Source organism: Geotrypetes seraphini, chromosome 18, assembly GCF_902459505.1.
Source record: "Geotrypetes seraphini chromosome 18, aGeoSer1.1, whole genome shotgun sequence".
Classification (NCBI taxonomy): domain Eukaryota; kingdom Metazoa; phylum Chordata; class Amphibia; order Gymnophiona; family Dermophiidae; genus Geotrypetes; species Geotrypetes seraphini.
In genome coordinates this window covers 7,512,217-7,540,095 of record NC_047101.1, presented here as the reverse complement: position 1 = coordinate 7,540,095, position 27,879 = coordinate 7,512,217, and the positions used below count along the sequence as shown (strand labels likewise).

General features: G+C 43.8%; 1 protein-coding gene across 3 annotated transcripts in view; it reads right to left on the bottom strand.

Annotated features, from left to right (window-relative positions):
• Nucleotides 1–13,832: 13,832 nt before the first annotated feature.
• FGF1 (fibroblast growth factor 1) overlaps nucleotides 13,833–27,879 on the bottom strand; it is a 55,958-nt gene continuing 41,911 nt past the window's right edge. For all 3 annotated transcript variants that reach the window (XM_033927668.1, XM_033927670.1, XM_033927669.1), the window contains 3 exons: nucleotides 26,684–26,885; nucleotides 20,319–20,422; nucleotides 13,833–15,932 (listed from right to left, as the gene is read on the bottom strand). In XM_033927668.1, coding sequence (XP_033783559.1) covers nucleotides 15,738–15,932; nucleotides 20,319–20,422; nucleotides 26,684–26,852 — 468 coding nt within the window. In that variant the 5' untranslated portion in view covers nucleotides 26,853–26,885 and the 3' untranslated portion in view covers nucleotides 13,833–15,737. The remainder of the gene's footprint in view (nucleotides 15,933–20,318; nucleotides 20,423–26,683; nucleotides 26,886–27,879) is intronic.

Genomic DNA, 27,879 nt, shown 5'->3' with positions numbered 1-27,879 from the left:
TAGTTAATTGGATGGGAGGCTGTAAGGCTGAAGGTTTCTCTACGGTGCCTGCAACTCTTGCATGGGCTCCGGGGAATTCAGAGTTACTACGCTTTCCAATCAGAGCCATCTGGGGGAAGAAGGTGATGACCTATGGCCTTTGGCTGAAAGGCAGTGGGGCTTGGCTACCATTCAAAGAGTTAAAAGCAGCAAATGGTCTTCCTGAAGAAGAGCGGCTCCCTACTGTAGATGAAGGTTTTGATTGGTTATTTAGGGCTGGCCTCTAGTGACAAACCAAACTGAACCCTGATGAGTTTGAAGTTTTATGCACCTACTCAAGGGGACATATGGCTGCCCTTAAGTACACACATCCACACTCTATTCTCTCAAACAGAGCAGCACAAAACGTTTGTTTATCTAATGCAAAGTGTAATTGGTTTAATAGGTTTGGTCTCTACTGAGCAGATGCCTGTTTGACTTTTCCTGGTCCAGGATAAACATCGAAAGGAAATGGTCAATAGCCAGGATTCTTAAATGCTTTCCAGGTTTTTCTTTCTTCAAATCAATAGATCAGGGCCATTCAAGATTCTTTTATGGTAGGATGTGTTTTTGCCTTGATCACTACTGTGACGCTCCCTATGTCTGCCCAGGTGGCATCAACTGAACTACTGAATAATTCTAGAGTATTCCTGTGGGCAATTTCCTATTGAAAATGTTTCTCCTTTTCTGTCACCTATCGGTTTTGTTTAAGGGGATCTTAAAATACAGCTTTACTTAAACAACATTTAGCTCAAGTTATACTCTCTCGCTTTATTCCCCGTGATATCACAGATGCAAGCTTGAATATGTCTTCCAGGTCAGCCTAGGAGCTTGGTGGCAGTGCTGTGTACTACTAGGGAGGGAGGCCTGGATTCTTATGCTGCTCCCTGGGGATGGTGAGGAAGACGCATTCACAGCCCCTGGAGAAGAAGTTGCCACACTTGTCATGCTATGGTGACACCTAGTGGCTGAATCATTATTGCAGCCTTTAAGGAGTCCTAGAAGAGCCTGGCTCCAGTCTGAAGATCTCTTCTGCAGTCACTGAACAAAAGTAAGTTGTAAAGGCTTATAAAATAAAAATAAAAAAATCTCCAGGCGGTTGCAAATGAAGGTTGAGGGTAGAACTGACCCTGGAAGTAGGTGAGTGAGGGGTCTAGGGTGCATCAGCCAGAGTGGGGTGTCTGAGTGCTGATGTGTGGGAACTGGGTTACTGTGGTGGAACAGGGCCCCCCTCCCATAGTGATGGGGCTGGAGCAGCTGCTTGATATCTACTCTTCCCATCCAAGCATGGGCTTCTGGTGTCAGTTGTCCGCCTGGTTCCAAGTGAACTGAAAGTCCAAAGGAGCAGGAGAAATCTTCTAGGGCAAAAAACAGAAGCTATAAGATTGCATTGGTGTTGACGCATGAAATGTAGAAAAGAAGAGGGATCCAGAGTAGAAACCACAAAGGGCCTTCAAGATCCGGGCAATTCTACTTTAATGATGGACCCGACATGGGCCGTGTTTCAGCGTCTCTGCCTGTGTTAGGGGGTCAGAAAGTCTTGTAGTTCAGTATAAAAGATCAAACTACTGAAGTCGCAATGAAAAAAACTTTGCCGAAACTGGTAGAAAAGGAACACTCTCAGTTTAACAGTTAAGCTACACGGGTTACCAGATTTTAGGTCTGTAAAATCCAGACACGTGGCCCTGCCTCCAGGACCGCCCAGTTCTACCCAGCCCCGCCCAAGTCACGCCCCATTCTGCCCCAGCCCCGTCCTGAACCTCTTCTCCTCGAGCTCGGAGAGCCTCTGAACATGCGCAGGTGTGATGCGATGATGTCACACACATGTGCGTGTGACTTAAACCGCAATGCATCCGCCGCATTGCATGCGCCGGGTTTTGAAAAGCCTCCAGAAGAGCGTTCCAGATTTCTACCACTCTCTGGGTGAAGAAGAACTTCCTTATGTTTGTACGGAATCTTTTCCCTTCTAACTTTAGCGAGCGCTCTCTCGTTCTCGTCACCTTCCCTTTCTCCTCTCTTTTCCAGTAGATTTTGAATTTCACTGAGGAATCTATACCTCTTGCACAAGTGCCTCTTACACAAGTATATTACTTGCCAATAAAAGAGCAAACTCAACGAGAAATACAATTGGACATGATAACTATGGGGTCCTTTTACTAACGATTAGCGTGCGTTAAATTGGATAGCACGCCTTAGCAAAAGGGCCCCTATGTTAGAAACTTCAGATAAAGATATGGCTAAACCTGCAACCCTTTTATTAACGGTGGCGTTATTGTCAGATAAAAATTGGATTATGATTCTTCTTTTCAAAAATAGACATAAGAGAATTTCTCGGATTTTTAAAATACAAATATTTCCAGAAGTATCCAGAGAAACCCAGAAATGGAGACGCCAAGTTTTGAATTTGAAACCTGGAGTAACCTCAGTTGGAGGTGGGTTTTTTTTTTTTGTAAATCTTTATTCATTTTTATAAGTACAATAAGTGTGTTATTACATAAACACATTTGCACATTGAGAATATCACTTAATATTCAGCAATAATACCAATCATAAAATCTTATCTCCCTCCCTTCCCACCCCTTCATAATAAGTAATTAAATTACTTTATATAAGATGTTATACTTAAAATCCCCCCCTTCCCTGAAAAATGAACTTTAAGAATTAAGGGAAAAGTAACAAGTAATCATTCCAAAATTTTGTTAATGGCTCCCACACATCTTGAAATTGCCTAATATATCTTCGCTGTGTTGCTATTACTCTTTCCATTTTATACATATGACATAATGAATTCCACCCAAAATTATAATTTAGTCTACTCCAGTTCTTCCAGTTGAATAGCAACTCCAGTCATTATGAGCAATAGCTTCTTATTTGATGATATCCGACTCTTTGCTCTCATTGACATATCAAATAATACGTATCATATGACAATGCCATTGGGTTTTCTAACAAACAATTATTTTGGTCCCACATTGATTTCCAAAAAGTCATAGAACAATAAATGATCTAAAGTCCCTGCTTCGAGGTGACAGTCGAGATGAGGAGGTGTTTTTCCTTCGATATCCCTGTAAGTGCATAGTGAGATATAGGGGTCCTTTTACTAAGGCGTGCTAGCTGTTTTAGCGCATGCTAAATGCTAACGCGTCCATTATATCCTAGGGACGCATTAACAGGCATTAGCATTTGGTGCACGCTAAATCAGCTACCGCACTTAGTAAAAGGACTACATAGTTCTCAGAAATCTGTATTTTTTTTTTTTAATTCTTTATTCATTTTCAAATTTACAATAAGTGTAACAATATATCCAAACAAATTAACAATAAATATAACACTTAATAATCATCAATGGTACAAATAATATGCTCTTATCTCCCACCCGTCCCACCCTTTCTTATCATATAATCAATACCTTATACAATATGTAACAATAAATTTACCCTCCCCTCCCCCCTCACAATCAAACTTGTAAACTTAAGGGGGAAAAAAAAAAAGTAATCTAATATTTTGTAAATGGCTCCCACATATCCTGAAATTTCCTGAAAAAAACGCGCTGTATTGCAATAAATCTTTCCATTTTATAAACATGACATAAGGAATTCCACCAGAAATTATAATTTAATCTACTCCAATTTTTCCAATTATACGTAATTTGTTGAATGGCAACTCCAGTCATTATAAGTAATAATTTGTTATTATTTGTAGAAATCTGACTTTTTGCTCTCATTGCCATACCAAACAGCAAAGTATCATATGATAATGCCACTGGGTTATGTAATGTAATATAATTTATTTCTTATATACCGCTAAATCCGTTAAGTTCTAAGCGGTTTACAGAGAAAAATACATTAAAGGATACAATGAAATAAGATAAATAAATAAAGAATTGGTACTTTGAAATTCCCTTACTGTCCCGAAGGCTCACAATCTAACTAAAGTACCTAAGAACAAACAAATTAGCAAATAATAGATAGGAAAATAAAAATAGAGGAAATGAGATATAAAGCATCCTAACAAGAATACATAGAACTTTCAATAATATACTGTTATCTAATAAACAATTAATTTGGTCCCAAATTGATTTCCAGAAATTCATAATAAATGGACAATAGAATAATAAATTATCTAAAGTCCCAGCTTCGAGGTGACAGTGCCAACATTTATTAGACTTAGAGCTATCCAATTTTTGTAATCGAACAGGGGTCCATAATACTCTATGTAACAGAAAAAACCAAGTTTGTCTCATAGATGCCGACTCTGTACATCTCATCCTCCAAGTCCAAATTCGTGGCCATTGAGACACAGTAGGAACTTAATCTGTATTTTTTGAACCAACTCAACTAATTTTCTGTCTTTAAAGCGTCTTGAAAGGGAGGGAGCAACAACTTAAATGAATATTTTTTGACTTCCAGCCCAGCTACCAGATATATTGCTTTCTTTATTTAGATTTGTATCTAATTCCTAGAATCACACATAAGCAAACCTTGGATCCTGATGTTGAGGGCTTGAGATTATTTAAGTTATGATATAGAAGTGTGTACGAGTTTATTTTCCTTTAACTAAGTGAACCTTATACAATCTTTTCTGTACAAGATGTTTCAATGCTTGATAATTTGTTTTAAATTTAATAAATAATTTTTTTTTAAAAACCCCAACAAAATTTTTAAAACTCTGCTAAGCTAACTGCTTTCACCACATTCTCTGGCAGCAAATTCCAGATTGTGCTACATTTGTGTTTTGTTTCCTAGTGAGGAAAATTGTTGATGTTGCTAAAACCTGGGGAGCTTGTTCAGGAATTTCCCATTGGGGATTCCGGTTCCCTCATCTTCTTCCCTGTCCTTTTGGTTGATCCTTGGAAAGGCTTGGCACACTTCCTGGGAACAGATAAGCAATACCATCGCTATTGGATTCGGTGGTGGGAATCTTCAGCGACTGAATCATTGCACATTTCAATTAGAGGTCTTTTTGCTTGCTTCAGAGTTCAAAGGTTAATGTGACTCAGAGGACACGATGGGATAAATATTTAGTCAGGGCGGTGAGTGTTTTGCTGACTGTCACTGACGTTGTTTCCGGATTTTCAATGCCGGATCATGTTTGGTCTTTGACACTGAATATCCAGTTTATGTGGCATGGGAAGAGTGGCCTAGTGGTTAGATCTAAACATAGAAACATAGAAACATAGAAATTGACGGCAGAAAAGGGCTATAGCCCATCGAGTCTGCCCATACCAATGACCCACTCCCTGATTCTTACTCTCCTAGAGATCCCACATGAATATCCCATTTTCTCTTGAAATCTAACACGCTGCTGGCCTCAATCACCCTCTGAGGCAGCTCGTTCCAATGATCTACCACCCTTTCAGTGAAGAAGTACTTCCTCGCATCACCCTGAAATTTCCCTCCCCTGATTTTCAGCGAGTGTCCTCTGGTTACTGAGGGCCCTATAAGACTGAAGATATCATCTTTCACCTCTATACGTCCAGTAATATACTTAAAGGTCTCAATCATGTCCCCTCTCTCCCTTCTAGTGCCTCAACAACCAAAACTTGTAGGTTTGATCCCAGTGCCACTCCTTGTGAGCCTACGGTTCCAGGTACCTTAGTTAGATTGAGCTCACTGGGATAGGGAGAAAAAGACCTTAATTTCCAGAAATCCATTTTTATTTTATAAGTAATCCTCAGCTTATTGGTTGGTGCAACTGGGATTTATTGTTTTGTGTTTCCCTCTAATCGTTTCTGTTATACAGTGTTTCCCCGCAAGTCAGGCTACGCCAATCAGGAGCTGCGTGTCAAAGTGAAGCCATTTTGTTGGATCAACTTAATACATTTTTGGGGTCTGACATGCCCTTTCTCAGGTCCCAATAGAAAGAGCATGTCAAAGAAAACTAACACGGCGACTGTATTTCTTTAAAACATAAAGCTAATAGCCAGAAAACCTCTGGAACTGATTTATACAGCTCACAGTATCACCGTTGCTGATCTTGGCAGTGGATGTCCTACTGTGGAAAAAAATTTATTGAATGACTGGAACAGCAGCTTTCTGGAGAGTCTCCACCTGTAACTCCATTTGAAGGAATTAAGCTAAAAATCCTCTTTGCACAGACAGATGCCAAAGCCTTTTTAAATTCTGAAACTAGCAACATTTTTGGCCTCGGTGCACAGGCAGGGTGGAGGGACACTGATCCTTGTGATCGACTGAGAGAAATTAGACAGGGGTATAACTATGGGAGGCCTGGATGGACACAGGCCCGCTCATTTTTGGCTATGGCCTACCCAGTCTAGTAAATCAATCCAGTGCCCCTCCCTCCCCACACACTGTAGGGCGGACATCTTGTTATCCCTGCCCCATCCATGGATGTCTGATCTCTCTCCTTCACCCTTTAAACGTGTTTGTTTCATCACCACCAGCAACGAAGCTAAACTGCTTCTGCCAAGTCTGGGGGCTTTCCCTCTGCCACAACCCTCCTTCTCTATTGCAATTTCCTGTTGCTGTATGGGTGGGTTGCGGCAGAAGGAAAGACCCCAGGCTAGCCAGACGCAGTCTGGCTTCATCACCGCCGACAAAAAAAGAAGCAAGTTTGAAGGGCAAGGGAGAAATACTGGACCCGCATGGGGGTGGGGAAGGAGAAGGAAGAAAGAGATGCCAAACCTGTGTGGGAAGGAGGGAAAGAGATGGTTAGTATCCACTCAAGTTCTCAAGTGAACTTTGGGCCCACCCAAAATGTGGGGGTCTGGCTATGCCACTGGTTGCTGTGGAGGGGGTGGGGACTTTTCTAACCAACTTGAGCTCTGCTGCCTTTGGGTAGGGTTATCGCATTTTACTATTGTAAAATCCAGACCCATGGCTCTGGCCCCCAGGCCCGCTCTGTTCCGCCCGTCATGCCCCGTTCCACCTCAGCCTGTACAGTATAACCTTGGTTTGCGAGCATAATTCGTTCCGGAAGCATGCTTGTAATCCAAAGCACTCGTATATCAAAGCGAATTTCCCCATAGGAAATAATGGAAACTCAGACGATTCGTTCCACAACCCAAAAACTTTAATACAGAATACTATATGTACTTGTATTGCAAGACCTCACTCATTTAGAACAGTCACACGTGTATACTGTATGTACTCGTATTGCGTGTATACTATATTTGCTCATTTAGAACGGACACTACATTCTTGTAATGTCAGAGAGAGAAGAACCATCAACTCAGTTGTGATATGTGTATACCATATGTACTTGTATTGCAAGACATTGCTTGTATATCAAGTTAAAATTTAATCAAATGTTTTGCTTGTCTTGCAAACCAAGTTACTTGCAATCCAAGGTTTTACTGTATTTGGATTTTTGTGAGATCAAAGAAGCCAAGTCATCAAAATCTGTTCAATACTGATTATTTACAGATAAGAATGCTCAGACAAAACCCCAAAAATACAACATTTCTACTGCTACAGAGCAAAAGGTATGCTCATCGTGTGAATATTTACCCCTGCGTGAGGTGTGCTACTCTGGCTGGAAGTGTTAATGTGCATTTAAAGTGCTTTTAAGGACAGGCTAGCTTATGCCAAAATCAATGTTAATCAGATAATAAAGATGCAAAACAGCCCACGCTTAGAAAAATGTGGGTTCAATTAAGCGGAAGTGAATGCAGATCTGCGAACGCAAAATATATAACTTCCGCTCCAGAAAGTGCAATTAAGCTGCTGTGATAACATTCACATTACCTTTAATGCTGGTAAATGAACCGAAAGCTCACATGGATATCATTTCTACGGCTCTTAAATCTCTACTTTGCAGCCAGAACCTTGAGTACCAAGTTTACACTTCCAGGTCAATTATCAATTGATTTCAAACTTGAAGCGGGGACTTTAGATCATTTATTGTTCGATTGTCCATTTATTATGGTTTTTTGGAAGTCAATTTGGGGCCAAATGAATAGTTTATTAGAAAATCATGTGGCGTTATCGTATGATACAGTATTATTTGGCATGTCTATGAGGGCTAAGAGCCAAATATCTTCCCAAAACAATAAACTCTTACTTATTTTGACAGGAGCCGCCATACAACAAATAACCTGCAATTGGAAAAATTGGAATAGATTAAACTACAATTTTTGGTGGAATTCAGTGTGTCATATTTATAAAATGGAAAGAACATTAGCTATTCAGAAAGGCAATTTTAATAACTTTCAAGGAGGGAGTCCAGAGAAGAGCAACTAAACTGATTAAGGGTATGGAAAACCTTACATACACTGACAGACTGAAGAAGCTGGGGCTGTTCTCCCTGGAAAAGCGGAGACTCAGAGGAGATATGATAGAGACCTTCAAGATCCTGAGGGGCATCGAAAAGGTTGACAAGGATAGATTTTTCAATTTGAAAGAAACCACAAGAACAAGGGGTCACTCGATGAAATTGAAGGGGGACAGGTTTAGAACAAACGCAAGGAAATTCTTCTTCACACAGAGGGTGGTGGACACATGGAACACCCTTCCGGAGGCCGTAATAAGAAATAGCACAGTACAGGGTTTCAAGGATGACCTGGATAGGTTCCTGGAGGACAAAGGGATTGAGGGGTACAGATAAGAGCAGTGGAAAGTTTAGAGATAAGTGTTGAGGTAGGCATAAAATTAGTCAAGGACCGCAGATCAGGCAATATGCCTGATGGGCCACCGCGTGAGCGGACCGCCGGGCTAGATGGACCTCTGGTCTGCCCCGGCGGAGGCGACTACTTATGTACTTATGTACTTAAGATGTGTGGGGGTCATTAACAAATTATTGCAATGAATAAGTATTATTTTCCCTGATTTGTACAATTGAAAGAATGGGGTGGGGGGGAGGGGGGGTCTTTATTATATGGTATAAGCGTTAAGAGATGTTGAAGGGAGGGGAGGGAAAGGGATAATTCTATTTCATATGAAGAATTGGAGAATTCAAGTATGTATTTAAGTCAAAATGGTTGATACATTTTGTCGCAGTTGATGTAAGTTATAAAAATGAATAATTGTAAAAAAAAAAAAAAATTGATTTCGGATGGGAGGGTTATCAGTCTGTGGGAACCTCCTATCAATAATTAAGGGGTTCAGCAGGATATGTCCACGGTGCATGTGCGCCCTGAAGGGCACTGCAGGATCTACCCACAAACATCATTTCTTACCAACCCGTGTTCGGAAATGTTTATTTAAATACCAAAAGCGCTGAGTGCAAAGAGCTCCTTATACTAAGCAGCGCTACACGCTAACGCCTCCATAGAGCCGGCATTAGTATTTTCCACGTAGCACGGGGGGTTAGCACATGCTAATCTTCAGCGTGCGCTAAACACGCTAGCGCACCTTAGTAAAAGAAGCCCAAAGAGTCTTTCACTGCATCGGCGCCAGGGAGCGGGACAACCTTCCAGGATGCATTTGCCAACCGCAAAATCTACAGAACTTTAGGAAAACGCTGGAGAGACACTTGTTCTGTAAGATGAAATATAGGGTCTGAGCTTGGCTGAGGGAGGAGGAGTGACGACCGTTGAGTGGTGAGTGCTAGTCACGTAGGTCTGGTCTGTTTTATTTGGCATAATGATGTCTGTCACTGAGGCACCTTGTATGCCTTATGTAATTTTATATTTTGATGTATGTTAAATAATATTCCTCATTGATGCAATTTGATTTTATATGTAAGTATGTAATTTGATATAACGTGTTTTTGTATTGATTTGTACGACAAATGTTAATGTCTTATTTTGGATGTTAATATGTAACTCGCCCTGGATAAGGGCGGAGGAGAAATAAACAAACAAAGATGGAGATATCAAAAATCAAAAGCAAAATCGGAGAGTTTAAATATTTGGTATGCAGCGGGATGTGCCCCTGAAGAAGGATACAAAACAGGGGACTCTGTAGGGAATTGGTGAACATTTGCGGATATTATCAGATAAGTTTCCGTCTAAATTGATTTGTGACTTTAAAAGAGGAGACGGTGTTTCATTGGGATATTTCCGAACACGGGTTGGTAACAAATGATGTTTGTGGGTAGATCCTGCAGTGCCCTTCAGGGCGCACATGCACCGTGGACATATCCTGCTGAACCCCTTAATTATTGATAGGAGGTTCCCACAGACTGATAACCCTCCCGTCTGAAATCAATTGAATTGACCTGGAAGTGCAAACTTGGTAGTCAAGGTTCTGGGTGCAAAGTAGAGATTTAGGAGCAGGTCTCTTTTTGGTAGCATTTCTGATGAAGACCCCTCCGAAATAATATTGGGCTGTACATATATATCATTTATATAGGCCATTAATCAGTGTCATAGCCAAAATTCTCATGCCTTTGTTATGGCCGGTGGGGATCCTCAAGCCCCACCAGCTGCGAGAGTCCTCCAGCAGCAAGAACTCCTCCCACTTGCTCCAGCCCACAGCACTGTCCAAGCGCTGGCCTGCCCTCTGCTGTGCACACTCAGTTTTGCACATGTGTGTGTGTGTGTGGGGGGGGGGGGGGGCAGGGACAGTGCACGAACAGAGTCGCCGGCTGGAGTAAGTGGGGCTCGGAGATCCCCACCAGCTCAGGTATTTTTAATTCTTTGGGTTGGCCTGAGGAGAGGGGATATGCCCACCCAGTTTGCGCAGTGGCCCACCCAAAATTTAAGGTCTGGCTATGCTTCTGTTGCTAATACTTGTTTTCCCTTAATAAATAAATATAAAATGTAAGAAAATTGTATTTATACGAACAGTGATGATGTTAAGGAAGTGAAATGATGACCCAGGTCTGACATCCTTTCAGGTCATAAATCCAGTTTACAAAGCAGGTATTTTTTATAGTGTGAGATCTCAAGATTGCTGTTGGATCCGTGAATCTGACCCCAAATGGCTCAGCACAGTTTTCTGTGTGGTACAACTTGCAAATAAATAGGACCTCTTTAGAGCTGCCCTTTTGGAGTGTCTAGGCAGGGTCTTGCCTGCAGAAATAGCTCCTCCAGAGGGGATCTGGTTGCCCTCCATCCAGTACATCATTGCTAGAGCACATGTAAACAGGTCCTGTGCCCTTAGAGGGGTGACTTCTCCCCTCTGGTTTTAAACTTCAAAGGGAAGGACCTGCAGACCAGAGTAGAGAATGATACGGGGACAAATTTCCCGCCGTCCTCGCAGAAACTTAATTTCCCTGCCCCCACAAATTTTGTCACTGTTCCTGCCCCATTCCTGCATGCTCCACCTTAACCGTACAATCCTCGAACAATTATGATTTTAAAGTGTGTGAGGCTTGTGCTGACGAGGACGGAGCTTGCAGGAACGGGGCAGGGACAGGAAAAGAACTTGGGTGGACGGGGAAAAATTTGTCCCCGTGTCATTCTCTAGTTCAGAGTGCCTTTAATGAGGTAGGCAAATGGTTTCAAATGCAGGATGGTAAAATCTCACTGTGGGGGGGAGTTTGGATATGGAGAAACCACACTTTGGCTCTTTTTCATTCTCCAAATTGTTAAGGATATAACTGGGCTCATGTTCTCTAAAAAGTCCAGAAAGCACCTCCTTGATGCTAGGTATAAAACTATAGATCCTGCACTCTGCCTTCAATGGTCATTTTTTAAAATCCCTATGAGACATGTCATGAATACATTACACGTACTAGTGATCAGGAGTGTAGACGTGTAAGTTACACCATTTATCAGCAGGAATATAGAAGAAGGTTGTCTTTGAAAATGACCCCACTAAAATTATGGCCACACATTTAACACTTGCCACGAAGGATAACCAACGTTTTCTAGAAAATGGATTCGCTTGCATTTGAAAAAGCCAAAAGTATGTGCACTACGGCAAAGCTCCACTCCGACTGACTGAAGAATGCTCTCAGCTCATCATGGGTTAAAGATTGCATGACATGCATAATTGCACACAGAGTCCAGCAGTTTTATAACAAGCCATTTCGGTGCATAAATTTGTTTGTGCAAATAAATGACTTTTTATAATGACCCCCGCATGAGTCCAACCTACCAAGGATTTCGCTTTCAGCCACCAAATAGTGAAATATCCTTATTGAAAACGTTTACCCTAAAATACCTTATCTTGGGTTGCCAGATTTTACTGTTGTAAAATTGACCCATGGCTCCGCCCCTGGCCCGCCCATTTCTACCCAGCCCTGCCCTATTCTATCAAAGCTACGCCCCATTCTGCCCCAGCCTCACCCCGCTCAACCTGTTCTCGTGCTCAGAGCCATGTTGGGAAGGCATTTGGGCATGTGTAGGTGTAACACAATGACATCACATACATGCGTGTGATGTCACCGCATTGCATATTGTGACAGGAATCTGGCTAGCCTAACAGAAACAGGGAGAAAGTCCCTGTAAGCCCCCCTTTAAAAATCCTGTTACCAGATATAGGAAACATCCTGAACAGTGTAGAAATCCTTTTAAGAGTGTTCAGAGCTCAGGCTGACATTGAGAACAGGGCCCTTTAAGAGCTTTCTATCCCTGCTAGGAGGGGGCATGGCTGGTTGCCGAGGCTCCCATTTACTGAGCTTTCATCATCAGAGAGAGGAGAGAAACAGCTGGAACAAGCAGCTGAACGTAAGCTGGGAAGGAAGCCAGTCCTTCCAGCTGAACCGGGGCCAGCACAAGGCAGTTTCTCTGAGGACTGGGAGATGGAGGAACTGGAAGACAGCCATACCAAACCAGTCTCAGAAGCCCAGCCTGAGGCCTTTGATATGGAGTGCCGAGGACTATGTTTTGCCTGATTGGGGAGAACAGCAAATGGACTGTGAGTAGGCTATTAAGCCAAGCAGTTTTTTCTCACTGGAGTTTTGCATTCTGGCCTTTTTGTTTTAAAGCCTGCCAGAGTATTATGCTGGGGCATTGCGGGATTCTAGCCACCCCAGGAACTGTAGAAACCAGAAGCTGAGCTTTGTGTTTTATTTTTGGAGCAGCTTGTGCGCTGCCCTGAGTTGTGCTTGGGGGTGAAGAAGTAAAACCTGAGCCAGTCTTTTGGGAGGGCGGCAACACCTGTGGTGTACAGGCCTATCTCCTCCCAGCCTGTTGGGGATTCGGCTCTCCCCAACAGGGCCACAGCCAGAGCCAGTGAGAGTGTTTTCCAAAGGAGAAGTGTTTGGCTAATGCACTGTTTTGATAGGCCCAAGAGTGAGGCCAGAAGGAAGAGTTTTGGACTTTTGTTTGTGGACTGGATAGAGTCTTGTGCTAAGGTGGGACTTACTTGTTTCCTAAAAAGAATGAACTGAATTCATAGAAGCCTTTTTCTTTTTTTGCTCATGCCCTTTCTACAATTGTGATTGAAGTTTGTTTACCATTAAAGTGTTTTGACTTATTCAACCAGGGAATCTCAGCGTGCAATCTTTGGGAGGCAATGAAAGCTGTGTTCCACCCCCTTTATTCAAACTCTGGGACTGGGATTCAGGGGGGCAACTAGGCCTAGCCAGGATCCTGTCCTGCAATATGTGCAAGCCCAAATGTAGGGTTATCAGACGTCTGGATTTACCTGGACATATTCTCTTTTTAGAGGGCATGCACAGGTGTCTGGACGGCTTTTCAAAACCCGGCACTTTGGCCAGGTTTTGAAAAGCAGATCGCGTTGGGAGCCTCCCGACTGAGATGAGCAGGCTGAGGGGGCGGGGATAGGTGGGCAGGGCTAAGGAGCGTGGCAGGGGCATGGCGTGGGCATAACTGGACAGGGATGGGTGGAACTGGATGAGCCTGGGGGGCGGGTCTATGGGGACGGATTTTACATGCATAAAATCTGGTAACCCTACGCAAATGCCCTCCCGATGCGTTCCCGAGCTGGAAGCTTTTCCAAACCTGGACAAAGTACTGGGTTTTGAAAAGCCGACCGGATGCCTGGACATGCCCTCTAAAAAGAGGCCCATGCCTGTGTAAATCCAGACATCTGGTAACCCTAAGCTTATTTCCCCCCCCCCCCTTGAAACTGGTGCTGTAAGCGCCACCATGCACCAGGATGGAGGGGGGAGGGGGTTAGAAACCAGGACTGTTCTTAGAAATGTTTGGAAAGGGTTTACAGATTGGAACTAAGACTTCTTGTTCGGGACATCGCAAGTTCTCCTAGTATTTTGGAACAGCATCTGCTGATATACAACCTGCTCTTAAAACATGGAGGAATGACAGGAGCATCCGTTTTTGAATCATATGTGTCTAAAGCATCAGTGGGTCAACAAGGGCACACAAATGTTTCCGTACCAGCCGATAACATGCTTATTTTGTGAAGCAGCCAATCTAAACAGTGCCAAGCTGGGACATAAACCTTTATTTCCCCTAACTCGTCATAGAGCTCAGTATCCTTTGCCAGTTTTGCTTTTCGGGGACGGGGAAGACATCAACCACTGGGGGATTAAGGAGGTGATCTCCCCTAATTAGGGTTACCAAACGTCTGGATGCCCTTTTGAGGACATGTCCGGGGCTCCGTCCGGGTTTTGAAAAACTTCTTCTACATCGCTTCGGGCAGGAGGAAATTCACGCATCTGTGGATTTCCTCCTGCCCGATGAAAGCAGGCAGCAGGGGGGGCCGGGGCGGAGCTAGGGTGGGATTGGGGGCGGACCTGGGGTGTAACAGGGGGGGAGGGTGGAATTGGGCGAGCCTGGGGCCGGGGCTGGGGGAGTGTCCGGATTTTACTATAGTAAAATCTAGCAACCCTACTCCTAATCCCTCCCGTGGAGCGGTGCTGCATACAAGTGCTTTTTGGAAGCTAGATGTCCCAGGTTGCTGGTGGAAATCCCATCAGTCTTTTTGGACCTAGGCCTGCATTCTACTCTGAACTGGGGGATACAGGCAATCCCCGGGTTAAGAACGAGTTGCGTTTTTAAAGCTGTTCTTAAATCGGATTTGTATGTAATTCAGAACTTGTAGATTTTAAGGTTCTTGCTGCTTATCTCTGCTCCCAGGTGACAAAAGGGCCGACTGTCCCTACCTGTTTTCCCTCTAAGGTACAGCAGGCACAACCACACACTGTTCTTAATGTGGCCAGGCATCATTCCTAAATCTGCTACAGGAGAAGCGTAGGAGTCCATGCCACGGGAAATACTGCTCAGTGAAATCGAATGATGCCACATCCACGTTCTTAAGTACGAGTCGTACTTAAGTCGAGCACCTGTAACTCGGGGACTGCCTGAGTACGTTTATTTTTTAGGCCCAACCTAGTCCCGCCCAAAACACACTCAGACCACGCCCCCTTGCCATAGATACATTTTAAGAGTTTTATCCTGGCTTTGAAAAATCAGGATTTAGATGTTTATGTAATATAAAAGTTGAAATGGCAGTTTTATGCACATCTAAAACTTGAATCACACTTATTACTAAAATAAGGACGTTGCGGTTCTGTTAAATACTTCCTTCCTTGCAGTCTACGAGTTGAAGCTTTGGCTCCAAGTTATTCTGGGCCTATTCCAAAAGTCCATAGCATCAGAATTACATGGTGGGCCCTGTACCCTCACAACTGACTTATGAACCACTTGAGTCTTCAAATAGTAAAGTTAAACACATTTGAGCAAGTGGAGCAAATATCTGCCATTTTTTTTTTTTTCCGACGTGCATTTTTCATAGGTTTTTACCTCTCTGTACTGAGCCTTTGTTTTCTATTTTGAGGGACACTCCATACAGTTTAAAAACCAGAACAGAAATACTTAAAAGCACAATGTCACAGGATCCAGGGGCTATTTGCAAACTGCCCATCAGAAGAAACCATTTTGTGAAGCAAGACGCCGGCGATATGATGGCTGAGGAATCCCATGATGCCTTGCGCAGAGTTTCTCAGTCACTGGACAGGGGCAGCGGAAGAAACAGTACAGCTTTTTGGCCATAGTGAGTTCGTGGTCCCAGCTTACTGGAACCATTTTTCTTTATGCCAACATACCAGTTCTTATCTGCGTGCTGCTTAGATTTATAAGTGTTATAATTATTCTCTTCTAATCGTTCGAAGAACAGGCAGTCCTCACTCAGCGATGGCTGAAAAAGAATACAATTTATTCATGTTTTACCCCCCCTAAGTCTGGGTCAAACTATTTTTGCACTACCTGTACACCCCCCCTCCCCTTTAACAACACCGGGATAGCGGTTTCTGGCATAGGCCGGCACACTGAATGCTCTGCACTGCTCCCGACGCTCATAGGAACTCTATGAGCATTCGGCACGCCGGCCTACGCTAAAAATCTGCTTTCGCGGTTTTGTAAAAGGGGGGAGGGACAATCATTTAACAAGCCAGCTTCCATTTGAGAAGGTTTGTATCCTCCCAAGGGCCTGGAATAGGCACGTAGGAGGCATTGATCTGCAGTCATGTTTTTCTGTTTCTATGGGAGAGGGGTGGTGGGGTTGGTTGCTTTTCAGTTGTAACAGCTGATTGTATTTATGAAAAGCAATTATTGTATCTGTTTGCTGTTGAATTTGGAAACTTTCGTAAAAAGATTTAAACATAACACGCCAACTTCTAACAGGAGGGTTAAGTCAAAAGTCGCATTAGCCAATAAAAAGAGATTTGACTTTAGCTCAGGCCTGTCTCGGTAGTACAAGTGAGTTACATTCAGGTGAAGTCAATATTTTTCTGTCCCCAGAGGGATTACAATGTTTGTACCTGAGGCGACGAAGGATTAAGTTACTTGCCCAAGATCATAAGGGATGGCTGTGGGATCTGAACTGGACCTTCCAATGACATAGGGGCCAACTTTGAGTAAAGCCCAGGAAGAGGTAATTTTTCAAAACTGAGTTTAGCTCCCCCAATTGTTTCTCAAAGCTAGCCTTCCTGGGATGCCATCAGGTTTGGCTATATGCTGTTGTGGTTCCTAAGCTGTAGCATTTTAGGTAAATTTCAAGTTTAATAAGTTGTCCATGCTAGTGAAGAAAGAAGCCCCTTGTACTGAGTCCTAAAGCTTTATCCTGTCTAGTTTATCAATTCATCCAGCCCTGGGCACTTTTGTTATACAAGCAGCAGCTGGTGACCAAAGAGTTACCCCATGGAATCGGAAGGCCCAGTTCTTAAGGATGTGTCCAGTACATGCCTTATTTATAGCCATGTTGGAATAATCCCCAAGGAAAGTAGAGGGCGTTCGGAGCCATGGTCTTAACTATAACATAGCCAGCCAGACATCTGCAGGAGGCGGACAGAACTTCCAGTTCCAAGAGGGAGGATTAGGATTTTGGGTCAGTCCTGGATTTCTGTCAACTTCATCGAGGTGCATTATCAGTCTTGCAGCACTGATTTCAATGGACAGACTCAGGGACAACAAATACCACACTGCTTTAGGTGGTATGTTTAAAACCAGGAGTGACCAAACGCAGGTCTCCCTCCTGGAACTGGGTAACTTGCAGCTCAGCGCAGAGCTTGCGCTGTCGGCAAGGAGGGCAGATGTGCTGAAGAATTTTGTGTGAAAAGTAGGGTTGTCAGTCGTCCTTTTGAGGACATGTCTAGGGATCCGGCACTTGGTCTGGGTTTTGAAAAGCCTACTCTCAATCACGGAGATAGGGCGGGACTGGGCGGCAGGTCTAGGGTGTCCGGATTTTGCAATCGTAAAATCTGGCAACCCTAATGAGAAGCAAACAGGCAGAATTTGAGCAGAGTTGTTTAGCCATAAAACAATCATCAGGTCTTCCTGGAAAGGTTACTTTTTAAATCTGCAAAATGCAAACATGTTCCATATAGGGTTAGCAGATGTCAGGATTTCCCGGACATGTCCTCTTTTTTTAAAGGACTGACCAGGTGTGTGGACAGGTTTTCAAAACCCGTCAGTCTGTCCAGGTTTTGAAAGTGTTATGCTCGGGGGCCGCGTTGGGAGAGTCTCTGTGCATGTCCGGATGCAGTGCGATGATGACACGTGCAAGCACGCGTGCGTGCGATGTCATCGTGTCGCCTCCGCGGAGACCCTCCAGATGCGGCTCCAAAGAGATGAGATTTGTATGGGGCCAAGGTTGGAGAGTGGAATGAGGTAGGGCTAAGGGTGGAATGGGGCGGAGCCAGTGGCAAAAAAGGGCGGAGCCATGCAGCCTCTTTTCATGAAGAAAAAAATCTGGTAACCCTAATTCCATAAAGACTCTATATCAGGGGTCTCCAAACTTTTCGCCACGGGGGCCACATTGGGTACTTCGGCACCTTTCAGCAGGCTGTAGTAAAAATAACTCTAGATACATGAGTTTTATTGAAAGCAGAAAATCTTATCAACTAATTACAGAGGGTGTGTGATTAAATTATTGTATATTAATGACGTTGAAAACGACCAGCAAATTCTCATATTTTCATCACAAATTATAATGAAACCCTTTAATGTGAATGATGGAACTGCTTTTGTGTTTTTTAAATCTTATTAAACTGAGGTTCAAATTATAAAACACGTTTCCGCGGGCCGGATGTGGCCTGTGGGCCGTACTTTGGAGACCCCTTGCTCTATATAATTGTAACAAAAATTCAATCATTACCATGTAATTGATAGGACCCTGAAGCCGTTGGCGCAGTGCGCGGCGGCAGCAAAGAACGCAAATAGAATGCTAGGCATGATAAAGAAGGGAATCACGAGTAGATCGGAGAAAATCATAATGCCGCTTTATAGAGCGATGGTCAGACCACACTTGGAATATTGCGTCCAGCATTGGCTCCCAATCTAAAGAAGGATATAAAACTGCTGGAGAGGGTGCAGAGATGAGCAACGAAGCTAATAAAGGGAATACGAGGAACGACTTAAGAGACTGGGATTGTTCTCCCTTGAGAAAAGGAGACTGCGAGGGGATATGATCGAGACTTTCAAAACACTGAAAGGAATCGACAAAATAGAGCAGGAAAAAAAAAATGATTTACAAAGTCCAATGTGACACGGACAAGAGGACATGGACCGAAGCTAAGGGGGGACAAGTTCAGGACAAATATCAGGAAGTTCTGCTTCACGCAACAAGGGGTGGACACCTGGAATGCTCTCCCGGAGGAGGTTATTGCGGAATCCACTGTTCTAGGATTTAAAAGCAAACTAGATGCACATCTCATTACGAGAGGCATAGAGGGATATGGGTGACTAAAATTACGCCAGGTGTACACCTGGCTGGGCCTCCGCGTGTGCGGATCGCCGGACTTGATGGACCGAAGGTCTGATCCGGAGATGGCGCTTCTTATGTAAATTTAAGTAAATGAACTCATATTCTGACTGTGTACCTAACAGCTATGGAAAGATTCCTGAAAGAGAAAGTGAATGGGCCAGATGTTGCAAACAGATTCTCCCATTTTTGAGTCTAAGGGGAAAATGTTATGCGCAGTGGGGGTCCTGGGAGCAGAACCTGACTTGGAAAACAGCTGTTTGAGATCCAGCTGAGACAACTCAGCAGTTTAAACTTTAAGCTGTTTCAGGCCTTAAATGTGGTAGATATGCCTCGGACTTCCTTCCATTGGTTTGTCTGGTATGCACACGTTTGCAATGGGTTCTCCCCCCCCCCCCCCTGAAACCTATGGATGGAAGGCAGATGAGTTTGGCACTACTGAAAACCCAAGTTTTGCAGTTCCTGAATCAGGGAGGAACTTTGTGCCATGAATGACCGTGATTTCACTACACATCCACACAGGATACGAACTTGCTGCCAGATACGCTCACTTATGCAGTACTGTTTGGCTAGCTTCATGGTTGCTATCCAAGAAGCTGAATAATTGGGATTCAAGAAGGGATTAGATAATTTCCTGAAGGAAAAGGGGGTAGAAGGGTATAGATAGAGGATCTGGACCTGTTGGGCCGCCGCGTGAGCGGACTGCTGGGCATGATGGACCTCTGGTCTGACCCAGCAGAGGCACTGCTTATATTCTTATGTTCTTAATTCATAGAAGGGTGAGCCTTCTGCATCTGTCGTTGTTTGAAAACGTCATCTGGCCACTGCTGGAGATTGCTGCCGTGTCATTCCTCGGCACCAGCCACTGTGGCATGTCATTAGCAGCGATGGCAAACGCCTCGCCTCTGTGGCAAGCTGTCACACACCACAACAACAACAAAAAAAAGTCTCCTGGTCGCTTATAACTTCGGAACACCCCATGTGGGACACAGACTGGTAACCCTAATTGTGGTGTTCCTGAAACCTCACTGACTGGGTGTGTCCGGAGTTCTGGGATGATTGAGAACCCCTGGGTTAAGATGAAAGAATTTCTGCTTATCTTTGGAACTCGTTCCAAGTGGAACATCCAAATGTCTTTGCATACTCCAATATCAATAATACAGGCAGTGCTTTTGGTTATCTATATTAAGGCAGGGCAGAGGGTAGTAACGCAGTTGAAATAAATGACGAAACAGAACCTAATTGTCGTGTACCATTGGCATGACTCACAGCTAAAAGCCCTCTGGAAACCTCAAACACGCCCCAGGCAAAGCTCATACTTACTGATCCATATAAACGCCCACTGGCATCCATGCCCAGATACTGGCCGGTTTCAGCACTCTTTATTGAAACTTCACCGACATTCTCTGCATTTAGCTGTAGTGGAACTGGGGGGGAAAAAATTCTTGTAAATTACTGACATAATGATGGTGAGGATGGAAGCTAGCAAAGGAAAATTCTTTAGAATGAATCTCCCTTATTTGTCCCTCTTATGCAGCTGATTTTAAGCCTTTTAGGCTACAAAAAAAATCTGGTTTGCAAGTGAACTTACAGAAATCAATTTCTGGGCCTTCCACAGTCACATTTACTAAGCCAGAGGCTGACAAACATATTGGCCACCATATAGAGTTACCATATGGCTCCAGAAAAAGGAGGATGGATCGAGACATCCAGGTTTTACTTCCATTGGTTTCAATAGAAGTAAAACCCGGATGTCTCAATCCGTCCTCCTGTTTCTGGAGTCATATGGTAGGGCTTCTGTATTGGTAGAAGGCCAGAGCTATTCAACTTGGTCCTTCAGTTATCTTCTAAATCTCTCGCAACCTATTAATTTTTGAAGCCTTTATTCAAACATTTTTATTGAAGGAACAAAAAGAAAATACATTCATATAATATATAAAGATATTCCTTACAAATAAATTCATATAACTAAAGATTCCATTCCATATAATCTCTATCAATCTACATATGTATATTATCAAATAATATTATCATTCCTCCAAACATTTTATATTATAAACCATAATCCCCCATTATCACCCTCTCTTCCCTTCCCCCACCCTCCAACCCAATCCCTTTTTTTCCTCCATCCCATTCTCCATACCCTCCAACCCATTCTCCCTACCTGGGGTCCTTAGGGACCTGGGCCCCTCCAAAACTAGAACACCTGTGTCAATGGCTGGCAGGGATGCTGAAACCCCACAAGCACAGAAGGGGTCAACTGCCCAAGCTGTCCCCTCCCCCTTGTGCTGCTTCAGGAATGAGGATTGGCGGTAGCATGCTGGTATTCCCCGAGCGTGGGGGGGGGGGGGCTGTGGCCCCTATTATCTGAATCTAAAAACTAGGGTTACCATAAGGCTCCAGAAAAAGGGGGACGGATTGAGCCACCGGGTTTTACTTCCACTGAAAGCAATGGAAGTAAGGAGGACAAATTGAGGCATCTGAGATTTACTTCCAAGTTTATTTAAATTTGATATACCGCTTAAAAAAAATTGTCAAAGCGGTGTACATTACATTAAAAAATATAACTAATAATTTAGACAAATACATGATTGACTGAAACATAAGGGAAGAGAGGTAGAACTACAATCATTTATAGGAAAGAGGGAAGGAAGCTATGCTGTTCCTTATTTATTAATTATGGCAATAATCAGTGATCTGGGCCGGTCAAGAAGTCATAAGTTATATGCGTCTTTGAATAAGAAGGTTTTTTAAAAATTCATTTTAAATTTGTCGATGTTTTCTTCCTCTCTTAGATAGAGTGGTAACGAATTCCCAACGCACAGGTGCGCTTACAGAGAAAATATGTTTGCGGGTTGTGTCACAAAAAGGTTCTTCAGACTGTGGGGAACCACAAGTACAAGGGGTCACTCGGAGAAACTGAGAGGGGACAGGTTTAGAACAAATGCTAGGAAGTTCTCTTTTACCCAGAGGGTGGTGGACACATGGAACGCGCTTCCGGAGGTTGTGATAGGCCAGAGCACATTACAGGGGTTCAAGGAAGGTTTGGATAGATTCCTAGAGGATGAGGGGATTGAGGGGTACAGATAGAAGTATAGGTAGGTTATAGAAATGGTCAGGAACCACTTCACAGGTCATAGACCTGATGGGCCGTCGCGGGAGCGGACCACTGGGCGCGATGGACCTCTGGTCTGACCCAGTGGAGGCAACTTCTTATGTTCTTATAGAAGGGATATGTAGAAGGTGTTGATTACTGGATCTTAGAGTTCTTGGTGAGCAATAAGGGACAAGTAATGTATCCATGAATTTTGGGGGTCCTTTTACCGATGTGATTTTATCAGAAATGGCTGTGACACGATCAAATTTTTTTCCTTTGTGTATTAATTTAACGGCAGTGTTTTGGATAATTGCTTTCAGTGGAAGTAAAACCCGGATGTCTGTCAATCCGTCCTCTTTTTTTTTTTTCTGGAGCCATATGGTAACCCTAACTCAAACCAGACTTTAGGTGTGGGTTGTTTGTGGGCACAGTGAGAAGGTGAAGCGGAAATGATCCAGCGGAGCCAGATTGCCGTCTGAGCGCCCTTCTCTAAAGGTACAATATTAATCTCATGTGCATTAAGAGTCATACTCTGAATTTGGTTTGGGGTTGTTTTTTTTTGGGGGGGGGAGGGGAGCCTTCTATGGCCTGGCAATGTTAATGCAGCTTAGGTCAAGTTCTTTTAATCTGCTGTGAGGTTTTCTGAGCAATTAAAAAGCATAGCACACATCTCTCACAAAATGCCAAGTTTGAAAACTCCAGCGGTCAAAGGAAAACAAGAGAAAATGCTTTTCTTAGAATTTAGGAAGCCTGCACAACCCCAGACGAAAAATTTCCGGCAGCTGGTATTTTTAAGCAGCAGGATCGCATTAGCAGGTTCATTCCAGGTAATCGCAGCGCTGTTCACTCTCCCTTTGACAGGAAGCTTTAAAAGGTGCCCAGCCAAATGCTGGCTGTGATCTGGGGGAAGAGCTCAGGAGCACTTTGGCCTACTGGTATTCAAGGGCCACAAACACAGGGCCGGCTACCCAAAGGAGCCCAGAACGGGTTACAAGAGCACATTCATAGTATGTGTAGGACAAACTTTGGTGAGGAATACGGACTTTACAGTATTGACAGTGTAGACATTACAGAATTAAAAATACAGGTTTAGTGGACGTAGGGTGGATTAAATTGCAGTGTTTTCAGGGTAGATATAACACGGAGGTAACATAGCTTTTCTTAGCAGGCGGGAGCTTAGGGGTTGCTGCTCGTGCCAGGAACATTATAGAGTTTCAAGTTTATTAAAATTTTGTTTGATCGCTTTACATAAAATTCTAAGCGATTTACAGTAACATAAGGGGAACCAAGTAAGCATCTAAAAACACAAAAGACGGATACGGGGATTGAGGGATATAGATAGAGGTAGAGATAGGATTATGGAAGGGCATAGGTAGAAGAATAATGGGGATTGAAAGGTTTTAGACAAAGGATCACTTACAGGTCATGGACCTGATGGGCCGCCGCGGGAGCGAACTGCTGGGCGCGATGGACCCCCCTGGTCTGACCCAGCGGAGTCAACTTCTTATGTTCTTATGTAAATCATCTGGCATGGAGAAATACGTCATACAACTTATTTTGAGGAACTGGGATTGGTTAAATTACACTTTTGGTGGGAATCTCTGTATTACACTTTTAAAATGGAACGTATGGACATTATAAGAAGTTTATGGATATTTGGGAACCATTGACAAAATTCTGTAAGGAATGATTGTTGATTTACCCTTTTGATAATACACGTCCAGGGAGGGTGGGAAGATATTTTTTTTTTAAATTTAAAGTGCAATTTTTGGATATGTAGACGGGGGGAAGGGGGGGGTGATATATGTATTTGTCACAGAATATAATTTTGACTGATTTTAAGTGCTGTTAAAGTGTAAAATGTTTGTAAAATATGTGGCACTTATTTTTGGCTTTAAAATAAATAAAGATTAAAAAAAAAAAAAAAATTTAATAAAAACACGACAAAAGAACTAGACATGAATCGGAAACTGGAACATTTCCAAGTACCTATCTTTATTTCTTTTTTATTTTATTGTAACCTGTTCTGGGCTTCGGGGAGGACGGGCTACAAAAATGAACAAATGACTAAAACATGGCGGTAAAAGGATAAACTACACTTTCAAAGGAAAAGAAACAAATAAGGGTATCACGAGTGGGGTATGGGGGGGAAGGGAAGCGGTGGGGGCGGGGAAGGAGTATATGGAGGTGAGGGAGGGGCGCTTCTCGCCCTCGCTACGCCACTGCCTCCACCTGCACCAGGAGGCTGAGGTAAGTGCCCTACGATGGAAGTCAGTGACAGGATATGACATAGGCTGGAATGACACAGGAAACGCAACAGCATCAGGTTTAAAAACACGACTCTTTGTCCATTTCTTCATATTTTCTTCCGTCCACTGCTCCTTGCACAGATGTTTCCTGTGTGAGTCAGGACAGATTATTATTTACCCTGAAGCATCCACCGCTGAAGTTTCTGCGTGAGTTTAAGTCATGTCAAGAAGGAGCAATTTGACGTACCGCACTGATTGCAGAATTGGAGGGATGCAGGGAGGTATAAGGGAGAGGCATTTTGCAAGGCAAAAGGGGGGGATGATTATACGGCACATAGGGTATTGTGTTGAGCTCTGAACTGTTTCTGAAAGGATACAGAAAGGGTGTATATCGCCAGGGAAGGTATACGAAAGTAGTGTGACATCTGAACTAAAGCTCAATCATATATGGACTATGGAAATCGGAACACCTAGAGCCCTATTATATGAAACGGCATTGGCTGCCCATAAGTGCAAGGTTCAAGTTTTAAATTAGGCATCGCTGCCTATAATATCCTGAGAGGGAATGTCCCCGACTACCTGAATTGGCCGTCCTATTCCAGGGTGCCTCCAACAGATATTCCACCAGAAATCTTTTCCACCTAAAATTCCCAGCATGCAACTGTATAACGTCTACCAGGCAAATGACCTTATCCATCCAATATCAATTAGCAAAATGCCGGAACCAGCTACCACTTACACTACGATCTTGTGACCGCTATCTCAGCTTCACCCACTCACCCCTCCCTCTTCCTATCCCCAAAATGCTTTCATGTTTTCCTTGAAGCGCGTCTTTTGCGGAGCTTCTACACATCTGTACTTTCGGATTGTCTAGCCTTTCCGTGTATGTTTCATCCTAGGACTAGCAGGGACCCCTGAGGAAGACTCTACTGTCGAAACGTGGACCGTGTTGGATACAACGTTCCCAGCGGAATAGATCCTTAAGGTTTCTATGTGGATTGTTATGTTGATTTTTATATATATATATTTTTTAATAAAGTCCAATTCAGGAACATCGTCCCTCCACAGTGCTTTATTGGGTTACCTTCAAAAGCTCGTCATAAAATGCATTGAGTTAGTCCCATAAAAAAAGGTATCACCTTATTTCCTTGGCTTTATTTCTTTATATTACCTTAAAAATAAAGGAAAATTCTGGAATCTCTGGTGGCACCCAGTTTGAGAGACGCTGGTCTAAGCTGTGCATGCATTTCTGCCAGGGGCAGAGCTGTTTCAATATCAATGATCACATGGCTCGTAAAACCCATTCTCGAGGCCACTTCTTACGCCGACTTCAGAAAATCACTGAAGACCCGTCTCTTTAACAAATTCTAATTCCTAATTCTTGCCCAATCCCCCTCAGCTATCCTCATCCCAATTCCCAATTCTCTTGATTTTAGATTAACTCATCCTTCTTCCCATTTGTATAGGTAATTCCACCCAAATTGTTTTCCCCTGCACCCCAATCTCTGACTAGATACTTCCTTTTGATTCAAACCATCTTGGTTCTCTTCCATTTGCAATTTGTATCCCAGAAAGTATTTTTTCTGTTCCCCTTACATCTCATACACTCATTGTATGTATCTCGTTGTAAACATCTCTTACTTCTTGTTGTAAACATCTTACTCTCATTGTATGTAACTTGTTGTAACCGCTTTGAACTTATGGTGTAGCGGTATATAAGAAATAAAATTATTATTATTATTATTATTATCTATAGTGAGGCTCAGGCAAGTTTTTCAAGACCTCAGAGGCTCTCTCTACCCCCTAGTGACTGAAAACATGACATGGTTTTTGGCAATTGCCTAGTTTCAGAAGAGAACTTGTGTTAGCCAGCTTTGGTGGTTTGCTCGAAGCGATGGTGACGCTACAGCTGGGCCCACCCAGTGGCAGGCACGCCGATGAGGTGGAAGAGGAAGAGATGGGATTTTCTTTCCACCCCACTGGGGTCCAGGCCCGCCCAAAATTGAGTGCCTGGCTACGCCCCTGATGTACAGGTTCTGTGTTCGAATTGTCTTAGCCCAGTTAGTGGTTTTAACTAACACCTGGGGCAGGAGTGTGCATTGGGAGTGGGTAGGGTTACCAGACATCCGGATTTCGCCGGACATGTCCTCCTGTTGAGAACACGTCTGGGGGTCCGGATGGCTTTTCAAAACCCGGCTGCCAAATCTTCCTGCCTAGGGGCTCCCAGGGGGGTAACTGCAAAGGTTTGTAAGAAGGTGCCGTGCGTAGGCTCGGCTCCGCTGCCTCCTGCGAAACCCCGTAAGAACCAGCCTGCGACTATATCCAATGGAAGCTTTGCTTACTGTGCTTGTCGTGTCTCTCCCTTGTCCCGTCCACTTTGCCATCTGGCAGAATTCGCAAGAAGTGGCCGCCGTTGCTGCAGTAAAGGAGTTTGGGCTTCCTGTAATTCCCCGCTGGAAGGTCAAACTTTTCCGTCAGGGCTGCAAACGTTGTAATATCCCCTTCAGCCATCTATGAGCCTTTGCCAGCGCCTGGCCTTGAAGACTGTAACAAATTCAACAGAGTCATAGTGATCATAGAAATGAAAGAGGGAGGGGATCGGGCTGAGAACGGGATTACATGCCTGGGACCTTACGGTGGCTCCCAACCCTCTCCAGTTGGCCCTAATGAATATGCAAGAGAGAGATTTGCATATAATGGAGGTGACAGGCATGCAAATGTGCCCCATGCAAATTCATTAGGGTTATCCTGAAAATCTGACTGGCTGGTTGGGAACCACTGACTTACACAATATGAAAGAAAAGTCACTCATATATGAAAAGGGGGGGGGAGGGGAGAGGTATTCACATGGATGGGTTTTAGGGCAGAAATTTAGGCAGGCAACTGACAGAATACTATAAGTTGTCCCCATCCCTACTAGGTTTAGAGCAGTGGATTGCAAACTGTGTGTCGCCCAAGATTCCAGGTGTGCCTCGAGAGGGAAGGGGTAAAATGCGGACCTGACGGACCTCGCGGATCTAAACCCGCGCGTCCTTAAAATCCTCAGGTCTGTGTCGCTTGCAGTTAGTTTCTGGGCTCTGACAGACCTCGGTAACAATTTAGCGCTGCATTGGGAAGGAAAAGTATTAGGATCCGTCAGCGCTACAATGTCAGAGCCGCGGACCTCAGATTTTTAAATTTACTGGGGCTGCAGGAAACCGGTTTAAAGGATTCGTTTTAGAGCTGCTCCAGCACTTGTCTCTGGCTCTGACAGACCTCGGTGACATTGTAGCGCTGACGGATCCTAATACTTTTCCCTCCCTATGCTGAGACGGATCCGTCAGCGCTAAATTATCACCGAGGTCTGTCAGAGCCAGAAACTAACTACAAGCGGCACGGACCTGATATTTTTAAGGACGTGCGGGTTTAGATCTGCGAGGTCCGTCAGGTCTCTCAGGTCCGCGTTTTACCCCTTCCTGCTGCGAGACGCCAGGGAGGAGGAGAGGCGCCGGCTGATCGCCTACAGGACGCGCCTCATCGCGGCAAGAGGCAAATCCAG